Here is a 23,909-nt window from a genome sequence, read left to right as displayed (position 1 = left end):
AGGAGGAGCTGGTCGAGCTCCAGCCCTAGCAAGAAGGCAACAAGAAGAGTGACGTTGAGCTGGCCGATCTGTGAGCTGCGCGCGATCGATGAGAAGATTCGCCTGCTTGTCGCGCAGGCTTAGCTAGCTGTAGGAGGAAGACGCCAAGGGATTAAGTAGGCAGTCACGTGCTCGTCTGCTGCCTGATTAGTATAGGCTAGGCTCTGCTGATGACTGTGAGACGAGAGACGACGGCCGTAGCAGTTGGGGCGCGAGACTTTTGTCGGAAGAAGAACCCCAGATGCTGTTCGTAACGTCGCACGAATCTCCACTCCTTTGGTTTACGCCGTGTCGCCTTGGAGCGGTGAGGGAATCGGCGTCCTGCCAAGCTCCGGCGAGTGAGAAAGTTAACTTCACGTCATTGGAGGCTGGAGCTAGTGGTGCCTGTCTCAGAACAAACCGGTGGCCTCAAACAAACAGCACGCTTCCCAGCACACTATGGTTTTCATTTGGATCAGAGAACTGCTTCATTATACCGATATTTTGAAACTTGGTCTGAATTTCAACACTTTTTTAGTTTTAATTCCAAATATACACTGGGATGTGGTTGGGGGTTCTCCGAAGCCAAACTGTCATAAATTCATAATTCAGAGGCCCAAGAAATAGCTGCTTGATGTGCTGCTACACCGCCCACGGCCCACCCCACCAGTTGGACTCTTCCACAGACGGGCTGTACCGCAAACCGAAAACGTGGTCAGTAGTGGGCTGGGCCAAAATCATGTGTTTCTGTCAAGAGGATAGGGAATTTTCGGCCCGCGTCGACCGCCAGCTCCATTTCCTTTGCCCGCATTCTGAAGGATCACAACTTCACAAGCCTCCCATGCCGCCGGAGCAGAGCTGCAACCGCCGGCCTACCACCGGAGCTCGACGCACCGCGGCGGTGGATGCGACGCCAAACTCCGAGCCTACTGGCCGCCAAATTTCTCTCGATCTCGTCGGTTCTCAGGCCTCCGGTAGTCCTCGCCGCCCGAGCATCCTCCCAACATGCGCCCGCGGCCGACGCCCACCGCCTGCTCGACGAAACGCCGGGCAGGAGGGCCGGCGCCATCGTGCGCGCCCTCACCGCGTCCTCCTCCACCGCGGACGCAAACGTCATCGCGTCCCTCCACTGTGCCTCTGTCAAGTCGGGCGCCGTGCTGGACCCGCCCGTGCGCACGTCCCTGCTCACGGCTTACGCCAGGGCGCGCGACGCGGGCGCCGCGCAGGCGCTGTTCGGCGAGGCCGTCGCCCCCGACGTGATCCTGTGGAATGCGGCCATCAACGCCTTGACGCTGAGTCGCCGGCACGACGATGCCGTGGCTCTTTTTCGGCGGATGGCTTGCGAGCTCGGGGAGTTTGATTCGACGACGGTGGTCGTCATGCTGTCGGGTGCATCCCGCGCGGGTAACCTGGGGCATGGGATGGCGCTTCATGGCATGGCGGCGAAGAAGTGCCTCGATGCCGGTCACCTGAGCCTGTGGAACGCCCTTGTTGACATGTATGCAAAATGTGGCGATTTTTACTCCTCAGAGGTTGGGTTTCAGAGGATGCCCTGCAGGGACACCACCTCATGGAACTCTGTGATAAGTGGAAGCATTTTTAACGGACTTGCTGAGGTTTCAGCATGGTACTTCAAGGAAATGACCCGTTCCATCTTTCAGCCAAATGAGGTGAGCCTCTCTTCTGTCCTCTCAGCTTGCTCTCGTCTGGATGATCTCTTCTCCTTTGGGGAGTCAGTTCATAGCTGTGCGGTCAAACTTGGTTATGAGGACACTACATCTTGCTCCGTGGCTAATTCCCTGACGACATTCTATTATGAGTTTAGGCTGCCAGAGGCTGCAGTGAAGGTATTTGCCAGCAATTTGAACAAGAATTTGGTATCATGGAATGCTATGATCAAGGGGCTGGTCGAGAATGACAGAGTAAGCGAAGCCCTTATTGCTTTGTGGGAAATGAGATTGGAGAACCAGCCAGATGTTGCCACTTTGGTCACCATAATTTCAGGTTGTGGTGATCAAGGCCTAGTTTCTGAAGGAAAAGCAGTTCATGGATACATACACAGAAAAGGATTTCTTCATGAGGAGCCGTCCATAGGGAACAGTTTACTTGATTTCTATTTGAAATGCAATGAGCCATCTACAGCGAGCCTGTTGTTTAGGACAATGCCAAGAAGAGACTTGATATCGTGGAACACAATGATTTCTGGTTACTCAAGAAATGATTCACTGAGAGAAGAGGCACAATCAATGTTCAAAGGGTTGCTTTCTGAGGGCTTGCACTGTAGCCTGACCACTATGCTAGCTATCATACCTTCATGCTCTAGTGCGGAAGAACTTAGCTTTGGCAAATCACTTCATTCTTTCAGCTTGAAGTATGGATTTGCTAGTGAAGTTTCAGCTGTTAATGCGTTGATACACATGTATATAAACTGTGGTGACCCATTGGCTGCTTTTTTGCTGATAGAAAGAATAATACCGGTGTCAGATATTGTTTCATGGAATACAATCATAGTTGGTTGTACTCAGAATGGACTCTACAAAGATGCATTGGAAGCCTTCCAGTTCATGCATTCCTCTTTGCCTATAAACCCTGACAGTATTACATTAGTTAGCATCTTATCGGCATGTGGAAACCTTAATCTGCAGTCACTAGGGAAATCTATCCACTGCATGATCTTGAAGCAATTGCTTGCTTCCAACTTGAGGGTGAAAAATGCATTGTTAGCCATGTACTTCCGCTATGGAGATACTAAAAGTGCTGAGTTAGTTTTCTATAGCATGGGAGAGAAAAATTTGTGCTCCTGGAATTGTATGATCTCTGGTTTCGTGCAGAATAACAATGGATGGAGGGCATTGCAGTTCTATCGGAAGATGGAAGACTGTGTACCAAGTGAAATATCCATAGTCGGTATTATATGTGCCTGCACACAACTTGGGGATTATAGACAAGGAAAGAGCATACATGGGCATGTGGTCAGGTCTGGTCTGCAAAAAAATGTTTTTATTTCAGCATCACTTGTTGATATGTATTGCAAGTGTGGAAGACTGGATATTGCTGTCAGAGTATTTGAAGCTTCTGCTGAAAAATCAATTGCTGGATGGAACTCCATGATATCAGCCTTTGGTTTCCATGGCCATGGATTGAGATCCATAGAACTTTTCTGGAAGATGATTGATTCTGGAACAAAAGCAACGAGAAGCACTTTTATTGCTCTTTTATCAGCTTGCAGTCACTCTGGGCTTATTGATGAAGGATGGAAGTATTACCACCTTATGTCAGAAAAATTTGGGATTATCCCAACACCAGAACATCATGTGTGCATTGTAGACATGCTTGGGCGGGCTGGTCGGCTGCAGGAAGCACACAGATTTGTGGAGAGCTTATCATCCCAGCAAGCACATGGTGTTTGGGGTGCATTGCTAAATGCTTGCAGTAGCAAGAGTGAACTCAAGATGGGTGAATCCATCGCGAGGCATTTGCTAAATTTGGAGCCTGAAAATAGTGGATATTATGTAACTATTTCGAACCTTTATGCGTATAGAGACATGTGGAGTGGTGCTGTCCAAGTAAGGAGCATTTTGCAAGATAAAGGATTGATGAAGCCCCGTGGTCATAGCATTGTTGGTTAAACAGTGAACCAAAACCATAGAAGCTATAGAGTGCCAAGAATCACAAAAAAGATTGTTCACTTTACCGTACCTGTTGCAGGTTCTCTCAAATGTGAGACCGGCGTCTGACTCAAAGACTCTGCTGCCTACTCTGTGTTTTGCAATGAGAGTCTAAATCTGTTTTTGATCAGATGATAGTCCTTCGATTCACTTCTATTTCTTTATTGAACGTTATAGAACTAGCTATACAAGTATCTAACTGCAAATGGACCAAAATTTAAGCACTTTTTAGTCCACTTTCTACCCTCAAATGGAATTAAGACTTGCATTTTTTTCCCTAGCTATTTGAAGCTGAGTTTTTTTTAAGAAATCGAATTTTGGGGGAAAAACTTAAAGTTCTGTTACACCACTAGTTCAAATATTGCTCCTGGACACCGTGCGCCGGTGATGAAAATCATTTGATAAAGCTCCACCTTCCAGCACCAGCTTCAGCCTGCTGAGGGGAAGCCCTCGGCCCTCCTCGAGCGGTGGCGGTGGCCGAGGTGGGTGTCGCAGCGAAGAAGACGAGGCACGGAGAAGAAGGGAGGTGGGCTGGGCTTGCAAACCCATTGGCCGTCGCAGCTCCCGGCCTTGCACATCAGCGCTCGCCACCGGTCATTCAGCGAAAGCTGCTGCTTTACCTGGCCCTGCACATCATACCTCGCCACCGGCCAGCCAAAGCAGTGAGAGCAGGAGGTCAAGGTGAGAGCAGGAGGGCAGGCAGGGAGGGTGGGACGGTGTGGTGGGCTATGGATGGGTGATTGGTTATTCTCACTGCAATGCGGGACCCATCTAGTGGCAAGGGCATACGTGCAAATACTCGAAACCTTGAGGTTGCCATGAAGCAGCAGCAGTTAGAACGGAGGACCAGAATCCAGAGGGATGATGGATGGCTGTCTTTTGGACACACCACCACCCAATCGCCCCTTTCACTCTCTCCACCCTCTGCACCACTCAAACCCCCAGCAGCTCTCCCTTCATTTCCCCCCTCCTCTCCTTCCCTCTGGACACCAGCTTCCCCGGCCAGCTGCCTCAAGAGCCACCAGGCTGCAGGATGGCCGCAGTGATGAAGGCTCTCGCCGTTGGCTCGCCGGTCTCGGCACGGGCACAGCCCCGTAAGTGCGTTGCAGGTACAGTCCCCTTTGGAACTGCATTCCCGGCCCGTTTCTGTTTTGTTGTCCAAGTCATGTACGTAGGATAATCGCTTGCTGGGTGCCTAGGAGCAATGCGCCAAATCTGCCTGCATCATGCTTAAGGGTGTCACTGAGTTTGGGGGTAAATTGTGGTGGTTAGGGAGCTGCATCAAGGAAGTTTCTTGACTGTAAAGAAAGATATTTGGAGTAGCTAGCTTTATGATGAATTGGTAGTCAGTCCCATGAACAAACAGAAGGATGTGTGCATAAAGATATTTATTACGCAGCTCAGTGTTCAGGCTGCTGCTTAACCAAGATGCATAAATTTTCTGGGACGGGGTTTAGGAGTGAATGGAGTCGATCCCTGTCTCTTCTTAGCACGCACAAACAGGATTGGATTGCCCATGTGATGATGTGAATATTGTCAATTCATAGGAAGTGTTCCAGAAAGAGAAGATATTCATCGGGCTTGCCTGTGTACACGCATCAGGGAGCCATTTCTTTTTTCTTTCTCACACTGACTTGTTCAAATGACCTTGAGGGCCTGTAAGGCTAGCTGTAAGCTCAAAACCTGGTGAGATTAATTCGATCTACAGATCAACCCGGTCTATACGTCTTAAAAATCGCACGAACCTAAGTTTCTGAATGTGCTCATCTCTAGCATTATAGCATGCATGATGGATCGTACCTTGTTTTTCTGTGTCCTTTGTTCTACACCTGTATGGCTGTATGACAAATACATACCTGTATGTCTTTTGTTCTTGTACCCTTTTCTCTTCTCCTTTTCTGTTGTCTTTTTGCTCTTTTCTTTTGTTCGATTGTTTGTTTCTTTGTAATTTTTCCCAGACTTCTTTTTTTATTAATATATTCTAGCACAGTAGGGGGCGCCCCTCCTGTTTCTCTCTCTCAAAAAAAAAATACATACATGGAATTTGTCATTCAGTATTTTTTTAAAAAAAAGAATTAGTCATTCAGTATTTTTCAAAAAAATAGCCATTCAGTTGCATATCTAACTCTGTTTCAGTATTTTTCAAAAAAAATTAATCATTCAGTATTTGCTATATATGTGCACTGAGGCCATTTTAATTCTCTGGCTACGTTGTCTTCAACGCACGACTGTACTCTCTGCTTCCATGTTTAACATTGACATGCCGGGGTCTCAAGATCAATTTCTGCTCCCTCCCGAAGTTAACCTGGCATTACTGCCAATCTGATGATGGAGCATCTCACACCCTGTTCCTACCTATTTTCAGGTGCCGCTAGCCAGCAGCAGAGCCTGCAGTCGTCCTTCAACGGCGTGTCCCTGCAGTGCCGGCGGTCGTCGCGGCCGCGGCCGTGCGGCACACCCCGGTCGTCGCCGGTGCAGGTGGTGATGATGGCAAAGCCGTCGATCCAGTTCATCCAGGGCACGGACGAGCAGACGATCCCTGACGTGCGGCTGACCAAGTCCCGGGACGGCACCAACGGCGTGGCCATCTTCACCTTCGAGCAGCCGTCGGTGTTCGACTCGTCGGCGGAGCTGGGTGACATCACGGGGTTCTACATGATCGACGAGGAGGGCGTGCTGCAGTCGGTGGACGTCAGCGCCAAGTTCGTCAACGGGAAGCCGGCGCGGATCGAGGCCAAGTACGTCATGCGCACGCCCCGGGAGTGGGACCGCTTCATGCGCTTCATGGAGCGCTACTCCCAGGCCAACGGCCTCCAGTTCGTCAAGAACTGAGCGCTCTCTCATGGCTGGACTTGGAGGTGGAGGTCGACGCCATGGCAATGCTCCCCGTTGCCTGCACTTGGCTTCGCTGCTCCCTTTTTTTCTCTCTTTCTCTGACACTGCCTTGAGTTTCTATGAGTTTGATTGGTTGGATGCCAAGTTTTGCCAAACCAAAATCATAGCAAGCAAAATAATAGGCATGCCAAATTGTGAGCGTTGTCAAAGTATGGTAAGAAATTTATGTACCTATTTTGTTTAGTGCCAAAATATGACAACCAATATTTTTCCCTCTTGTAAGGTTTAAGAAGTTTTTAGTAACTTGCCATAGTTTTGGTCACAAATATTGAAGTGATCAATTCTTAGATATAAACTAATTGATAGTCAAATTTTATTGACATGCTTTAATTTTGGTTAGGCAAAAGTTGGAAGCCAACCAATCAGGCTCTACATGACTGCAGGCCCTAAATGTAAAGTGTAGCTCGAGTGTTGCAGATACTTGTGGGCTGGGCCGGTAAGATCGACATTGGGCTGTGAGGTTCTGTGGTGCGCCTGCTATTTCTTTCTTCCCCACGGGATGTGAGTGAATTTTTGTAGAAAAAGAATTACTACAAAATGGAAGTTGGGAGGTTTGTCTTCGCACGTCCATGAGGTGAGAGCATCACAGATGACAGATGGAGACTTCCTGCCTGTTTGCCTACAGCCGGTCCATTAGCTTGAATTGAGAAAGGAGTCTCACACACAAAAAGCAAGGATTTGCAATCACTGCCAGGCTGCATCTGGCGCCAATTGTGCAATTAGGAAGCAGGTTGTGCTAGCTTAGCTGTACTGTGGGCATGACATGACAAGAGGTTTATCAGGAAGAACTGGCAGATTGGTGGTGGTTATAGGTTGACTCGCTAGCTTGCAATGGCAACTGGATGCGGCCGTTGCGTTGCGTACGACGGCCAGGCTATACAGGCCATGGGGACACGGAGCATGTGGCCGCACTGGAAGCCAGCCTAGAATTACTATTCTAGTCTGCAGCAAATTGCCTCTCTCGTAGAAAGGGATCTGGCGGCTTGTACAGTACGTCCTTTTTGGGTAAGCTTCGTGCTGTCTGCTGTGGTATTCTCCAGTCACCTTCAGTACCTTACCAACCTTTGCAGGGAAGAGCTATACATAGATCATTAGCTCTCTTACAAAACAAAAGGAAAAAAAAAAGATATACGCGTAGACAGCTAGGTGTATGGACGTTCTGCTGGCTGCTGCTACTCTCAATCTGACTGACCCACATTAGAAGTACTCTCATCTCAATCTGACCCATACCCACGTCAGAAGTACCCACATTCCTTTTTAGAGGTATATTTTGATCATCAGTTTATCTTACAATATACTCCTTCAGCAACTGCCATGGATGTTTTGTAATTGACTAATTTTTTGGTAAACAGTTACAGAGTTTGACTTTTTAAAATCCTAATACGCTTGCTAAAAATAATGGATAAAGTACTTCTGAAACCTGTCAATTGGATACTACCAAAAGGATTGATGGCATCAGCCTCACGGCCAACTATTCTACAACTATAGTACCAAAAGGTGTGTGTTACGAATCTAGGAACCTACACCAAAAGTTACTGCCAACTATTCTACAACAATGCGATCAAATCGCCATCGATAATCTGTCGTTTTTTTCCTTTTGAAACTGCCCTAAGATATCAAGGCCCAAGCATCCATCTACCGATCCATCAGCTTTGATAAAGACCTGGCTCAGCTAAGTATCATGAAAGAAGGAGCATCCTCCAATTGGAGCTTTGGGTCTGCACCCTGCAGCAGTGCCCCAAATCATTCAGACACATCCGCGCCGTACCATTACACTGACGAGACGAGGATGGCATCATCAAAAGCAGATCGAGCCATCCAGGGTCTAGTGCTTCTTGCCCCTAATAAAGTTCAATAAGTTCTCATAAAAAAATTCAATAAGTTATCCAGCTTCCACATCTTTCTAATCATCCACCCACATATGGCTGTCGTTTCTGAAGATTAGCATGTTAATCAGGCCCTCCCTGGTATAATCCCCCTGGACCCTGCAGTAATTTCACGCTTCATTCAGGTGTGTGAATGCCTAACACCTGATATCTCAATGTGTTGCTGGGCCAAGCAAAGTTCAGATGGATTTGAGTTAGAGGAGCAGACATGCCAGCTCTGTTGTGGGAGGATTGACAGCGAGGGTTCCAATTGTCATGGGTGTGAGGGTGTCTCCTGCTGCCTTCATGTCCCTGTCCATCATTCCTCGGGTCCAGGGCCTTCTTTTGTTACCATCTGTCAAGGGCACGGTGGAACCCAAGTTTTGACACCACAATTGAAAGGTAAGTTCAGGAATCGATATACAGGTGATTCTTTTATTAGCCTGAATTTGAAATAACTGGACAGGCCCGTATCATGCAGTACTGAAAACGTCAATGAGAATTTTCCATGACTGATCTGCCTCGGAAAAATCCACATGATTGGTTATCAGTTTCGGGTATCTTCTTGCTCATCCTGCCTGGAAAAAGAAAAATCCATTTTTGACCATATCAGCTCGAATATTTTTTTCTTTGATTTCAATCATGATGAGTAGTCAGATTGAGCATATGGGTGGTAATATTTTAGTTTCAGTGGTGGCTCTACAATCCTCCATTTTCCAAAAAATACATCATGCCTTTGTGTTGAATCTTGAAGTGGTCCACGAGTTGACATGACCTCCACTGCCCTGTTCCAGTCAACCCTGCTATATACCAATAGTTCGGTGCAAATTTAGCTACCGCTCCATCTTACAGTAAAAAAACCCGGCACGACAAAGGTTGACCCCGTCACACGTTTTTACCCAAACCATTTGAATTAAATGTACTGATCGCTGGAATAATAACTGCAGAGTTAGAGCACGACACATGGACATAAAATCCAAGCCTGTGCACAGTTGCACTACAGAAAATGAAGAAACCATTTTTTTTCTTCAGAAAGGAATTAAAGAAAAACAAAAAAAAGACACACACCTGCATGAAAACCGTTGCCGCAAAGGAAGATCACAAGGACAACCTCCATCGTCTTCTCAAGCTAGCTAGCTCTCTCTTTCTCTCTCTAAAGACACACAGAAAAAACACCACCTCCTCGCACACAGAGAGAGAGAGAGAGAGAGAGAGAGAGAGAGGCTGCTCAGGTCATCATTGCAACAAGTAGGGGAGCCTCCAACTGCTGCATGCATATCCATTAGCAATTATTAATTGCTCCGCCCCGGACGCCAACTCCAACTCCATTCCATCGCCTCCCTCCCCTCCACCACCTAAACCCAAAAACAATTCCAGCAACCGCAGCGACGAGGCGGAGGCGGAGCCAACTCCCCTACAGCGGCGACGACAAAGTCTCCGGCGGAAACCCTAGCAGGCCGAGCGCGCAATGGCGGAGGACGGCGAGAAGGCCGCGCCGCCCGCTGCGGCGTCAGCTGCGGCGGCCGCGGACGGAGGAGGAGCAGCAGGGAAGGGAGGAGGCAGCGAGGAGCAGAGCGTGAAGCTCTTTGTGGGGCAGGTGCCCAAGCACATGACGGAGGCCGAGCTGCTCGCCATGTTCCGGGAGGTGGCCGCCGTCGACGAGGTCACCGTCATCAAGGACAAGGTCACTAAGGTCTCCAGAGGTACGGATCCGTGAGCCCGGATCTGGGCTCGCCACCCTCGCTCGCGCTCTGGGGCGCTTGCTACGGCTTGATTTGGCGTAATGCCGCGCTGCTAAGAGCTCTCGTGCTCTCTCGAGGTGTTTTTGCTTAGTCGCGTTTTGGGGCAATGCCCTCGGAGGAATCTGAGCTTTGCTGTTCGAATTTCTAGCGTTTTGACTTGGTTTTTTACTAGTGGGGGTTCGATTTGCTCCAATGCTGGAGGGAGATCTCGCGTCGAATTATCTGGTTGGTGGGTGTTTCAGCACGAATTTGAGTTTATTAAGTCTGAATTGTGTTGCTTTATATGCGCTCCAATGCCTGAGCTAAATTTTTGCCTTTATTGCGGTTCTGTTTTTTAAATTCACATTTTGCTGGCTCCATATTTTCATTTTGGATTTTTGCCAAAAAACAAAAATAAATAAATATGCGTGCCTGGTATGGCTTGAGCTTGTTTTGGAGCAATGCAGGCTTAAATGTGCTATATTTGCGTGGAATTTTTGCTATTCTTAGCTGCTTGGCTTCAGGAAAACTCGAGTATTTCTGGTTCAGATGTGGATATTTGGTTGGGATGTCCATTTGTGCAAAATTAGAAACATTTCCTTGTTTCCCCCTGAAAGCTGTTTGTTACGTCGCACCATTGACGAGCCAGTTTTCCGCTTCTAGTGCTACTGCCTTCGCCTCTGTGCAGCTCCAACCTGGCAGTGTTTGCTTCATTGTGTCCATCTGCTTGTTGATTTGACATCAGTTTTACATGCTTTGAACATGATGCAGGGTGCTGCTTCCTCATATGCCCCACAAGGGAACAAGCTGACAAGGCGGTGAATGCCTACCACAACAAGCACACGCTCCCTGGGGTACGTAAGCATTCTAATCGTGCTCTGTTAGCATGTCTCTCCTTGTATCTGCCTAGGTGGCATTTTCAGGAACTGAATCTACTGTAGCACCTTAAGCTCTTTCTGGTGATCGCAAATTATGAATATCCATAATCTGGTTGGCACGGGCCACATGTCAGTTAATGTACGCCTTTAGCTGTTCGGTGGGATCAAATTAATCTTTGGTGGGACACTGGGGAAATTTAATCTAGTGACTGCGACTTCGGTGGGTGGTCGAAAATTTAGAAGTGGCTTTGTCTAACATTTCTGGGCTCACTCAAATTTTATAGATTAACCATTTTTAGTTTGTCAAGGTTTCAAGGGGAATGCGCAAATGATTGCAGATGTGAATCCATTCTAGTCTAGTTTCTAGATTTTCTGCATTATTTCAGCAGTTTTTGCCTTTTCCAGGACTGCTTTATGGCTGATTTCAAGGATATGTCTGAATAGTGTTAATCCCAGCGCCAATTGTTTTTTTTCCTTCTTGCACATTGGATAAGAAAGAATATGTACTTTAACCTCCCTTCAGTGAGTTCTTTCTGTAAAGTTGGTATTGCTATGCCATTCTTTGGTTGGAACCTGTTCTATATGTGAAGTACATCTTATCGTGCCATTCTGTAAGGTCAGTGCCTGGTCATCTACCGGATGCTATTATGGTATTTATCAAAGTTAGCCGGTTCAGCCTCTCTAGAAACTAAATGTCTATAACTTCCAGCATTAGCTAAGGAATCAATTGCTCTTATGTAGGACAGGAGGAATTCTAGAGATTTCCTTTCAGGTGTAATCAGATAGTGGGCATGTTGATGTAGCATATGCCTATGTTGGGTGTAATTTTCAAATTGTAGGCAATTTGTGTATTGATCAATAGACACAAGCTCAGGAGGAAGTTCTGATTTATGTCCTCCACAAAGTATGACCTTATGTAGCATCTGTCAACAGAAGCTAGTCAAACATTTCGGCTGATTAACGAAATTGTATTTAGACAAGATTATGGGGTTGTAGTCAAGAACCGTACCTGTTTAATTGCTCATGAGGAAGTATGGTTTTTATAGGAAGCTAGTTTCTATGACAACTGACTTCTGGTCACCAACCATATAATGGCCTAGGCTTGTCTCTGACGTGGCACACCTAATAGAAGTTAGACCACCAGTTGGCATAACACTTTTGCATCCATCTTGTATGGAAAATGAACTTTTTGTAGCTTAAGGTTAGTGGTGCACCTAACTGATGGCTCAAACCAAACAATGGACTTATAGCCAACCTGACTCTCAGTGTGGTCTATTGTGGCCTCTGTCCCATCAAACATGACCAAAGTTTTAGATAGATGAAACAGCTGGGTATGAGTAAAGCTTTTGGACTAGATTTAAAATGTAATGAAAATGCATCAATACTCCTGCTGATATGGGTATCTTAGCTGTCTTCACCCAATGAATTGCATCAAGAAAATGACTACGTATCTAATCCCACTTCTGCTGATATGGTTTTTTGTTAAAATATACGAAGTAACATTGCATCATTTCATGAGACTAGCAGAGGTAAAAGTTCACCAAATAAGGATGGCGATAGAAAACGTGCTATAAAGTATTGGTGGTTAGAGATCCACATCCTAATATTGGGAAATATTTGAAATGCTTGGTAGTTGGTAAACACTGACTTTGTGGAGCCACTGAGACACTTGCCCATTAATACTGCTCTCTTATTAATATAGCTACCCTTCTGATGCCTTGTGTGGGTATGGTTATATGTGTGACACTTTTCTATGGCACTCATCAAATACAGATCTTGTAAATCGTCTCTACTTTCTTTGACACTATGATGATGCTCTTCTATGTTTCTCTGTTTAACTCAGGCATCAAGTCCTTTGCAAGTAAAATATGCTGATGGAGAGTTGGAGAGGCTGGGTATGATTGCTCTTTACATAGAACTTTCTCTTTGCCAATGATTTTTATGGGGATCTTGCTCACGACATCGTTGCCTGTATTTTACTGATATATGAACAGTGCACTCATATAGTCATATCTATACTTGTCATTACTTCCAGAACACAAGCTTTTCATTGGAATGCTTCCGAAAAATGTTACGGATACTGAGTTGACTGATCTGTTTTCCAAACATGGAAATATCAAGGATTTACAAATTTTGAGAGGTTCACAGCAAACAAGCAAAGGTAATGTCCTGTGGATAAGTTGCTTTCCTTATCAATAAAATTATAAGCATCGCTTGGTCTAGACAGTTTGTCATCTCAAGTGTATATTGTCAATTAAGTTTGCTTTTTCTTTTCTTCCAGCTGGCTGCGCCTTCCTTAAATATGAGACAAAAGAACAAGCATTGGCAGCCATTGAGGCTCTAAATGGGAAGCACAAAATAGAGGTTTGACAAAATGAGTTAGGATACCAAAGCAATTATTACATATATTTTATATCACTGTGATGCACGGTGGAGCATAGCATCTAGCTCATAGTTTCAACTGAATTATATACTCTAATTATCATCCAACAGTTACAAGTAACAGTAATTAAAAATAGAGGTTTGACCAAATGAGATAGGAAATTCATGGAAGTTTTACATGCTTTTTTATTACTGTGGTTCATATGGGAACATATCATTAAAGCTCGTGACTTTGAATTATGTACTTCTATTTATTATCCAACAGTTTGAGGTAATACTTTGCATTTACTGTGGAATTGTCAAATATATAGGTCTTAATATTATGGCATTCCAGATTTTGCAGCTATCCAGTTTCTGGCCAGATCTTCTGCAAATATTTGATTTAGTTTGATCGTTAAGAATGCAAATCTATTCAGCCTCACCCTTGGGTTCATTAAACTTGTCCTGAGTTTGCCTAGTGAATCCTACATGACTTAAATTATAACTTCCACATGGTGCTGACTTAGCTTGTGATGTGGCCACACTACAAGTGTACTCATGAAATGATTTTTGCCTGTCAAAATATACAGAGACAAAGGGAATATGTTAAAAAATTGTTCAACTAAATGATGAATCGGTGGTGATGCGGTGAGCCCAAAATTTTATGGTGGTTTAGTTACTTTCAATTTGTAAATAAATTGTGAAATTTAGAGAGATTATTTTGTTATTGCATTTTTGGATTGCTAATTTGACACGTTGAGTTTGAACTATGTTATTTTTAAGGATTACTTCCGAAACCCATATTTTTGGTAAATGTATTCTAAAAAGTTCTGGTACATTTGTAGGGTTCTAGTGTGCCATTGGTTGTCAAATGGGCCGATACAGAAAAGGAAAGACAGGCTAGGAAAGCACAAAAAGCTCAACTACAGTTATCTAATATGCCCAATGCAAGTCCTATGCAGCAATCTTCACTATTTGGAGCTCTACAGATGGGATATATGCCTCAATATAATGGATTTGGTTACCAGGTGACTTACCTTCTACACTGTTTTGCTTTATAATAGAAAATGTTAATATTATACACCGATTTATTTTTTCTAGTTATTTTCTTTACAAAACTTTTCCATCAATCATTGTTGCTGATGTTTTTTTTTGACTTGTGCTCTTCACATTGAAAATGTAATTTAAGCATCTATCTGTCAGTATTCGGATGTTTCCTGCTTGTTCATACATACTGTTGCAAACAAAAAAAAGATGGTCTTAGTTCAAAGTGCTGAAATTTCTAAGCTTTACTCCTTGATATGCTATCAATACTTAAATAACCCAAGTGTTGTTTGTATAGCTTAAAATTACTAATTTTGTGCCTTAAATAGTCCACTTAAAATTTATTGTGTACTGATTTAGATCTTCTGTGCAGCCACCAGGGACATACGGACTTATGCAGTACCCTTTATCACCTATGCAAAATCAAGGTCCCTTCCAAAACATGGTTCAACCTGTTAATCAAGGAAACTCAATAAGAGGAGTCAACCCTGAACTGTCCCCCAGTTCAGTTCAAAGGTCATTTAATGCAATGCAGTTAGGCAGCCCTTATCCTCCTATTCCTGGTATGCAGTATCCTGGATCATATCCTGGTGGTCTCATGAACAATCGTCCTTTTGGAAATTCTCACAATTCGATTAAAGTTCCAAATTCGAATGCCACTTCTGCCATATCTACTAGTCCCAGAAGCAATACTGGTGGGCAGATCGAAGGTTAGACACGTTCAATACAATACTCTGTATGTCTGTATTGTGCAAGGGAGATAGTTGCTGTTGTCATTAGCATGCATTTTTTATCTCTCAATATAAAGTCTCCCATAATGTCATGTTCATCACGTACATTTTCTTCCTTTGTTTCTCAAAAGTGTACAACAGTACATAGGGCTATCAGAAGACTTGATTTCTAACACAGATACTGCACAATGATTGGTAGCTCTGATTATAGGCTGTACTATCAAAATCCATAGCACATTATGGAATCAATTAATCTGTTTACCATCATTATAACTGATATTGTGACATTTATTGCATTGTTTAATTATCATGTAGGTCCTCCTGGAGCCAATCTATTTATTTATCATATCCCACAAGACTATGGTGACCAAGAACTTTCAAGTGCGTTTCAGAGTTTTGGTAGAGTACTAAGTGCTAAGGTGTTTGTAGACAAAGCAACGGGTGTCAGCAAATGCTTCGGTAAAAACTTTTAACACCCTATCTTCCAGTGCACACAACCTTGCTAACTGTGCTAATCGATTTATATAATCTGCCGCAGGTTTTGTGAGCTACGATTCTCCAGCTTCTGCACAGGCAGCCATCAGTATGATGAACGGTTTCCAGTTAGGCGGTAAGAAACTCAAAGTACAACTCAAGAGAGAAAACAACAAGCATAGTAAACCCTATTGACAAAAGCAGCAGTTGTTGTGACCATACGGCGCGATCAGGTTCCCGGTACATATTTGTCAGATAATTGATCGTTTACCACATTGTTTCCTTCATCTGCTCCCTCCCAAGCAGCCAGTCAGCCCTTCAGACTCGGGGAGCCCAGTGTATCGTTCTTTGTTCAGTTCACATTCTTGAAAGATCGTCACGTTGTGTAATTCATTGCAGCATAGTCGGTAGCATTTGTACCATCAGATCACTTGTACACAAGACTGCCAATTCATTCAATTGTTACCTTTTCCAACTGACAAATGGCTAATTCTCTGTGATTCGCGTCATTTCCTGTTTTCATGTGCCCATGTGCTTTATGAGAGATCTATCCATGATCACTGTGCTCAATGTTCTGAAGGAATTTCAGGACATGATCGTCGGTCATCGTAGCTGTTTGCCTGTTTCTGATGGCTGAACAGTGGTCTAGTGCTTGCTAGGGAAATTGGGTCGCAACGCTGCAGTGCCATGCCGCCATGGGCCCAGGGCCAGAGCTTCCTTCCAAAAAGGAAAAGATGTGGAGCCGGGTGGAAACAGCAACAGGGAGTACATGAATGAGTTATGACGAAGCAGGTGAGGATCACTGTCAGCAATCAAGCTATCCGCCCGCTAACCACCCGTCATTACTCGCTGACACCGACACGCGACGCCGATTTCTGTGGCCTGTGGGGGCACGGCTGGACTCTGCAAACCAGGCACGCCAGCCGCTGTCTCTGCCGCCCTCGCGTGCTTGCAGCTGCAGCCGTGCATGGTTGCCGCAGGTGAACTGGACCTCGTCGGCCGGCCGGCCTGAGGCCGTAGGGTGCCGTGCCGCCGGCAGCTGGGCAACCGGATGACGGCGGAGGAGAAGCCAAGCTCTTGCGCCTGAGGCCATTGCGCGGTACGCTTCGGCGTGTGGCTCCTTCGGTAGCGCCTAATCCGCTGATTGGCCTACTCCTCAGTACTCTACTCACTAGTGTACCACATGCGCAAGTAGGCCCGGTGAGTTAAACTGGGCCCGATAGACAGCGTCTCGCCGGACCCACGACGCTGCTACTATTTCATCACACCATTAATGTGCTGGCCGCAGTAAGATGAGCCATCAGTGCCCAGAAGAAGAAGAAGAGGAGGAGGAGAAGAAAATCCAAACTGGCAACTTTTATTATTTACCCATACTTTTGACAGCACGAACATAGAGCGAAGCATCGGAAGAACTGACGGCACGATCGACCGGAGCACCGTACCAATCAGATCAGCTACACCTTGTACAGCACCCCTGCAGCAGCTGCATGGTGCACCTGCACCTGCAATGGCCCGGCCGCCGGCGCCGGCGGCTTGATGCCCTTGGCGACCTCGCCGTAGTAGTAGTCCGCGAAGGGCGCGTACCCGCCCTTGTCGTCGATCCCGGGCACCATGGTCGGCGACGGCGCCACCTGCATGAACATGTAGTTCCCGGCGAAGAGGTCCCCGATATAGGGCCTGCCCTCCCTCAGCCGCCGCGCCACTTTGGCCACCGACGCCCGCACCCTGCCCCCGACGGCCACCGCCCTCCGCCGCAGCGCCCGCGCGAGGCCCGAGATCCTCAGCCGCGGCCGCCTCGCCCTCCGCTGCCACTGCTGCCTCCACCGCCCCCTGGCCGCCGCGGCGCCCAGCGCGCTGTAGTAGGAGTGGTAGGATTCCTGGATGGCGGCAGCGGACGGCGCCTGGTGGTGGTCTTGCTGTTCGAAGGTGGTGGCTATGGGGGGAGGGGCAGGCGGCGGGAGTTTCTTGAGCTTGTGGTAGGCGAAGCTGCGGCCGCGGCGCATGGCCGCTAGGTAGGACGAGACGCCGGCCGGCATGGCGGCGGAGGCTCCGCGCGCGCGGCGTGCGTACGTGGAGCTCGGTAGCCTGGCTGCAGGTGCCGGAGCGCCGAGGGAGGCGGCGCCGCTTTGTACCGCCAGTGGGAGAGCAATTGCGGTGGCAGCAATGGACACGGATCGCGCTCGCGTGGCGTACCGTGCGTTCGTGCGCGCGCGGGGTGCGCGGTTTAACCTGGGAGCTCGTGGTGAGAAGCGCCCGTGCAAGTTGGTGCGGCACGATACGTGACAGCGCGGGATGGGGACGACGGCAATTGAAGAGGGTGTCAGTGTCAATGCAGTTGGACGGCGAGCGGGCGGGCAGGCTGCCGGATCTGCTGTTGCGTGGGGTCTCCGGTCTCGTGCGCCATTAATGGCGGAGGGGAGCACAGGCGCCCGGTGGTACTCCGTCGCCGGCACCGGTGAGTCCGGTCTGCTAGTGCAGGGATAGAGGCAGAGCCGCGTCTGGACGATTGCAGGCAGCAACCACCTACTCCTACCTGGCGATCATACTCTACCTGTAGCTGTAGTAGGAACCGAATTATAGCTTGCCGGGAGCGCGCCGCCCTGGTGGTTATTTTCCTTTCCTAGATCCCGCATGCGACGCTGGCACACCCGGGATCGCCGCGCCGGCCGCCGGGGTGCCCGGCCAGGCAGCCCGTGATCCTCGACCGCTGCAGGAGCGAGCCGGGGCCATGGCCCATGGATCCATGGCAGAGGCGGCGCGCGTGGTACAAAGATGCAAGGCCACCGAGCCCTCGCGGCCGGCAAGTGCGTCCGGGCCAGCGGCCATCTGCGGTGGCGGAGCGGCAGGACGCGTTCCTGGCGCCAAGGCCGCCTGTTGGCAGCAGAGTGGCATGGCATCCGGACGTCAGGCACGTCTGCATCAGAAGCTCCTAAATGCAATCACGCGACTTTGGTGAGAGGGCCCGGGACCGGGAGCCTCACACCACCACAGCACCACTACATTATAGTCATATACACAGTATCTGAAGCTTCTGTATGAATGAACATGCATGGATGCCGGCGAAAGATGACCAAAAACGGGATCCGAACACCAGCAACAGCGGTCACACAGCTCAGTTGTTTTTTCTTGTGGCAACACAGATGGGATTATACCACGAAAACTCAAAGAGAGAAGATCACAGCAAAACTGGGCGTGAATGCAAAACTTTTTTTTTATAAAAAAAAGAGGATGCAAAACTTAGTAACGAGCCTCCACAAAGCTGTGAGGCGAACGCCGCGCCCTCTCATATGCGAAAACCAGAGGTCCTTTACACTTGAGGAGAGATCCTCTAACGAGTTCAGCAGCAGCAGGCAGTACCACGGCAGACCGGGGCAGGCGCGCACGCGCTACAGAAGGGCCTGCCACCCCTGTGGCTTTGACCATGACGCGCAGCCGCCGCCGCCGCCCCTCTTGCGGTTTGCCTTATACCCCCATCCATCCCGTTTCCCATCTCCCACCCATATTTACATGCACTAGCAGCGAGTGTACCGGCACGCCGAGGCAGGGGTGAGCTTCCTTGCGCTTTAGGCCGCCTGCCCCGGAGCCGATCGCATCGCCCGGCTACAACCAACAACCAGATGATACCGCCCGCAGAGCCCCGTCCTCTCTTGAAGACGTGGATTTACATCTGGTTAGCCGTGTGCTCCATTCATCATAGTAGGCTCATTAGGATACATGATATAAAGACAAAAAGAACCCAGCGACAGGAATCACCCTGCATCCTGGTAGTGTCAGCTGCAATAGCACAATGTTATATGGTCAGAATAGATGATATGTTGGTATCATGAGCTAAATATACGAAAGCGTAAACATGAGTAGTACAAATGTCTGCTTGGGCTCAACTCCATTTTGTTATTGTTAACTGATTGGGACTCAAAGTTCAGTTCATTATGATTGAAAAGAAAAGGAGCACTGTGTGTATTCTCAAACCCACAAATCTCCAGTTTCCAAAACCTCAGTTCATTTTGTTGCCGATGTCAACTGATGCAAGTATTCATAGAAAAGAAATATGGCAATTGAACCTCAACTAGTATGTAGCTAATTAAGATCAGATATACACTCAAATGAACTGTATATACTGCAATTATCATGAGCAGAAACTGTGGATAAAAAGCACTAATATGAACTGTTTAATTAAATCCTACAGTGAGATGTATAATGGTAGCTTGTTACGATTTGAACAGCATTTACTTGCTTCGCGCACACTCAGCAGCGTATAAATGAATTGCTTGTGGATAAAAAATTCTAAAGTCACAAAAATATAAATGGAGAAACAACTCACATGAATGAGGTGCAGGAGCCACTTGTGACATCCCAGCAGGACCCGCTCGTGTTGCCTGTTCACTTGGAGCAGGACTTGTCCGCCTTCCATGTTCACTTGGAGGATGTGCATGAGCAAAAGAAACAGTGGGCAAAGGTGGCTCCGGTAGCACAGGAGGGGACGGAACAGGGGATCTACCGCGCATAGTGGGATGATGTGGAGAACGACTACCAGGCGAAGGTGACCATGGATGTGGTGGTGGGGCACTAGAAGCAGAACGGTGGTCATTAGCTGCAGGTTCAGCAGCTGGTGTGATTGGCCCTCTTTTCTTTGGCTTGTTTTTGCTGTATGGACACCCAGATGGAGGTGGAGCACCATATCTGGGTTGCGGCACAGGAAAATGCGTTGGAGCAGGAGCCGGAGCTAGATGCCTGTTGTTGTCAGGACTGTGGTGATGGTGATGATGGCCGTGATGAGCATGATGATGCATGGGTGCAGGACTAGGTGCATCACTACCACCCCCACTATGTAAGGAATGCCTAAGATACGACGAAAGGCTAATCTGCTTTACTTTGCCGAATACAGTATGATTCAGACCCAGGTTTCCAGAGGATGAAGATGAATTGGTAATTGTCCGCGCCAACTGCTTCATCCTTGGCACAGATGGCTCAGATGGCTGGTGATTTCCAACTTCAAGGACAATAGAGGTCTCAACAATTGTTGGAGGAAGAATCGTTGAACCTTGCGAATTCGTCAATTTGATATACAGATTCTGCATTGCACAAACCCAAAGATTCAATTTGCAAGGAAAAAAACATATAGCTACTACACTACTAATTTATGCCTAGGAATTTTCCCCAGTCTGAATTGCTATCTTACCAAGCAACTGTACAAAACAAACAACAGCAAGACAGAAATTTTTTGTGCTTTGTTCTTTTTCGTGGTTCTTACAAAAGAAATATGTTAGATAGATTATCCTGTGAACCTAGTGTGGTGCCTTGCATGATCTCTCATATTTACAGAATATTTGCGTGAAGTGTTGAGCAAACTAATGAGTAAACGCCAGAAACATATGTCACAAATTACAATAGGTCTACAAGATTATATGCACCATTGGCATCACATGCAAATATATATATATATATATATATATATATATATATATGCATAGACAAGAAGTGCCAGAATTACCAAATGCCTATACACCTCTGGCATGATGAAGGTCGCTAGAAGGAGAGTCAAAGTAACATATCTTACACGTAAATATGCTTCAGCCTGAACTGATAATGAAGACAACCGCAAATAAACTAGGACAGTGGGTACTACTAACCTCGTATGGACTGAGAAGTAGTCCTGCCTTCATTTGATCCTTTAACTCGTTGGTTCTATCTTGTATTTTGTAGATTGGATAGTTCAGAGTGAAATTAAAAGTCGCATGGGGTTTCTGAAGAAGAAAAGCAGTTTGTGGAGGGATGATCGTTATTCCTCCCGGGAATTTAACTACTTCAAAGGATGATGAATTCCCAAATAGAGAGCCAGTCAAGTGGAGTGTTGACTGCCGTACAACCAAGGACATGAAATATGATCTAAGAATGCTCAACCATGTTGATGAGATAGTCAAGTCCTCTGGGAAAGGGACAATGCTGAAGATGACATTTGTCCAGTTTGAGCCATCTAATGGGTGCAGCGTATTCACAACCACCTGTATAGAACTTTAAGCATCAGTTTAGGGCAACAGGATGCAAGTATCAAGTAATGCATAGATCAGGAAGTTGGAGGGCCTACTGTGGAATTAGGAATGCCAATTTCCTCATAGATATCAAATTCGAGCTTAGATTTATTTCCATTCAGCTCAGGAACTGTCTTGTGTAGCCTAAAGCTTGCCACTATAGCAGCTGCAAAATGTAGGTACGTTAGTAAACAATATACTATAATGGAATGTTTTTGCAATGAGTTCATTGCATATTATATGGTACAAGCTATGGGGTCTCTAAATAATGGTAAAATTCAAGAACACTTCATACGGCTAGGGAGCAGACTGCAAATCAAACTGCTATCTACAGATCTAACAGGGATAAACGAGGGAATAGAAATGACCAGAAATCCCTTGGTTCATCTCATCTTATAGTAACTAAGATGAATACAAAAATCCGGTGCATAATCCCATGGCCTAATGAAAACTCATCTATAATTACAGCACAAAATCTGGTCAGGCCAGTGCACAGAATCAATATCTCTTACATTACCCAATCTGCAATATAAAGAATCCCCAGAATCCAAAATGATACATCAGCAATCAACAGAAATAGTTTGTGACCACTTCCCAACCATTCCGCGGTACCCAGGCCAGCATAGTACTCCCATTTTGGCAGCATGTTTTAAACTTACTACATTCACAAAAATAGCAGCAGCAGCAGATACCAAAGGAGGACCCTTCCTTACACGTTGCAGTTGATTCAAATTTCCAACCAAACACACAACCACTCGCTCATGTTGGCACGATTTTTTTTTTTTTTTGACAAAGCCCCCACCCCCCACCCCCCCCCCCAAAAAAAAAGGAGCACCGACACATGCCAATCAGCACTGATCCAATCCAAGCATCGAAGCCAGCAAAACACGAACCATACGCGACTCAATCTGCAGGCGGTACACCAGTAGAATGATGAGACAATAGCAGAGCGCTCTAGAAGATCCAGCTTGTTGTCCGAACCTAACATAGTTCACAGCGTCTCGACAGGGTTCCTCGCAGTCAAAGTTGATTCAAAATTTCTATCCCGAAGCCGCAGCTATTCACTGCCTATATCCAGATCCAAAGCTGAGCAATCACCAGCCAGCACCCGGCCGAAACTATGCACAGATCGAATCAACAGCCACTACTCGTCCGCATAGAGAGGAACGAGACCGAGATCTCGCAATGCGGAGGCGCTCACCTCCGAACTCATCCCCCGGATCCGGCCCCTCCGCGCCCCTGCCCCGCCTCGCGAACGGCGGGAGCCAGAACACCGCCGACAGCAGCACCGCTACCCCGAGCACGAGCGCCGCCACGCATTGCAGCCTGACCACCCTTGTCCCTCCGCAGCAGCAGCGGCCGCCCCTTCCTCCTCCGCCTCCTGCGCCTCCGCCGCCGCCCGCCCCGTCCGGCGGCTGCTGCTGCGCCTCGCCGGCGTCCTTCCCCATCCGGCGCCGCGATCTCACGCATCCCGGCCGGCGAGCGCGGCCGCCGCCGAGGAGTGTGAGGAGACGAGGCGCCCCGCCATTGCCGCCGCTGAGCGCGCCAGTGGGTGTGCTTGGGCCCGGTTGGTGGTGGCGCTTAGGGTTAGGGTCGCGGGTCGCTTGGGGGGGCGTTGCTTAAGGAGGAGGCGATGGAGGTGGGCGAGGAAGGTGAGAGAAAGGGAGAGGTAAACCGCAGCGAGGTGAAATGGAAGGGAAGGGGAGAGAGCCAGGCCAAGAGGGAGGTGGGAAGCTAGCTAGCTGTAGGAGAAGAGCAGCGGCAGCGGTTGGAGGCTTGGGGAGATTGGTGAGGAGTTACCTTCAAAAAAAAAAAGATCAGTGAGGAGTGACTAGTGATGAGCTTTGTTAGTGGGTAAAGCACACTTGATGGATCCTTAATTTGGTTGTGGTTGTGTTAGTGTGGACCATTTGAACTTTTTCTGATCCTCTGGTTGTTTTGATTATCTTGTTTTGTTGGAGGTTTGAAGATTTTGAAATTGGGTGGGGGTAAAGGCTAGGTAGGATCTTCTGTGGTCAATTTGTCCGTGTGCCGAGTGCTCATTGAGGCAGATGTCTTGCTGCATTTTTTAACGAATTTTCGTTATATATGTGTGTGTTTGTGTTTGCAAATTGTCGTAAAAGATCATCCCGTCTACCATTCATCCGCCTATAATAAATGAAGGAAAACATGGAAACACATGGATGGGATTTCTAGATAACCAACTCAGCAGCTGAGACGAAGAT

The 23,909-nt window shown here is 47.2% G+C and overlaps 5 protein-coding genes across 5 annotated transcripts; 3 read left to right on the top strand and 2 right to left on the bottom strand.

Annotated features, from left to right (window-relative positions):
• Window positions 1-875: 875 nt before the first annotated feature.
• On the top strand, window positions 876-4,356 carry LOC112895314 (pentatricopeptide repeat-containing protein At4g19220, mitochondrial). The gene has a single exon (XM_025963262.1). The coding sequence runs from the start codon at window positions 924-926 to the stop codon at window positions 3,645-3,647; it is 2,724 nt and encodes a 907-aa protein (XP_025819047.1). The 5' UTR covers window positions 876-923; the 3' UTR covers window positions 3,648-4,356.
• Window positions 4,357-4,609: 253 nt separating this feature from the next.
• Window positions 4,610-6,824, top strand: LOC112895316 (photosystem II reaction center PSB28 protein, chloroplastic). Its single transcript, XM_025963263.1, has 2 exons — window positions 4,610-4,795; window positions 6,052-6,824. The coding sequence occupies exons 1-2, from the start codon at window positions 4,720-4,722 to the stop codon at window positions 6,516-6,518; spliced, it is 543 nt and encodes a 180-aa protein (XP_025819048.1). The 5' UTR covers window positions 4,610-4,719; the 3' UTR covers window positions 6,519-6,824.
• Window positions 6,825-9,670: 2,846 nt separating this feature from the next.
• On the top strand, window positions 9,671-16,169 carry LOC112894865 (RNA-binding protein BRN1). Its single transcript, XM_025962693.1, has 9 exons — window positions 9,671-10,149; window positions 10,939-11,021; window positions 12,889-12,940; window positions 13,081-13,206; window positions 13,327-13,409; window positions 14,252-14,434; window positions 14,824-15,160; window positions 15,497-15,640; window positions 15,720-16,169. Exons 1-9 carry the CDS (start codon window positions 9,915-9,917, stop codon window positions 15,848-15,850), a joined length of 1,374 nt encoding a protein of 457 aa, XP_025818478.1. The 5' UTR covers window positions 9,671-9,914; the 3' UTR covers window positions 15,851-16,169.
• An 817-nt stretch (window positions 16,170-16,986) lies between these two features.
• On the bottom strand, window positions 16,987-17,977 carry LOC112894866. The gene has a single exon (XM_025962694.1). It carries the CDS (start codon window positions 17,689-17,691, stop codon window positions 17,110-17,112), a length of 582 nt encoding a protein of 193 aa, XP_025818479.1. The 5' UTR covers window positions 17,692-17,977; the 3' UTR covers window positions 16,987-17,109.
• Window positions 17,978-18,842: 865 nt separating this feature from the next.
• On the bottom strand, window positions 18,843-23,427 carry LOC112895737. The gene is made up of 5 exons (XM_025963730.1): window positions 22,886-23,427; window positions 21,741-21,850; window positions 21,286-21,657; window positions 19,977-20,727; window positions 18,843-19,429 (listed from the first exon to the last, which is right to left on the bottom strand). The coding sequence occupies exons 1-5, from the start codon at window positions 23,130-23,132 to the stop codon at window positions 19,347-19,349; spliced, it is 1,563 nt and encodes a 520-aa protein (XP_025819515.1). The 5' UTR covers window positions 23,133-23,427; the 3' UTR covers window positions 18,843-19,346.
• Between the last annotated feature and the right edge of the window lie 482 nt (window positions 23,428-23,909).

Source organism: Panicum hallii, chromosome 5, assembly GCF_002211085.1.
Source record: "Panicum hallii strain FIL2 chromosome 5, PHallii_v3.1, whole genome shotgun sequence".
Taxonomy (NCBI): Eukaryota; Viridiplantae; Streptophyta; class Magnoliopsida; order Poales; family Poaceae; genus Panicum; species Panicum hallii.
The sequence above is the reverse complement of the archived record's forward strand: the minus strand, read 5'-3'. Positions and strand labels throughout refer to the sequence as shown.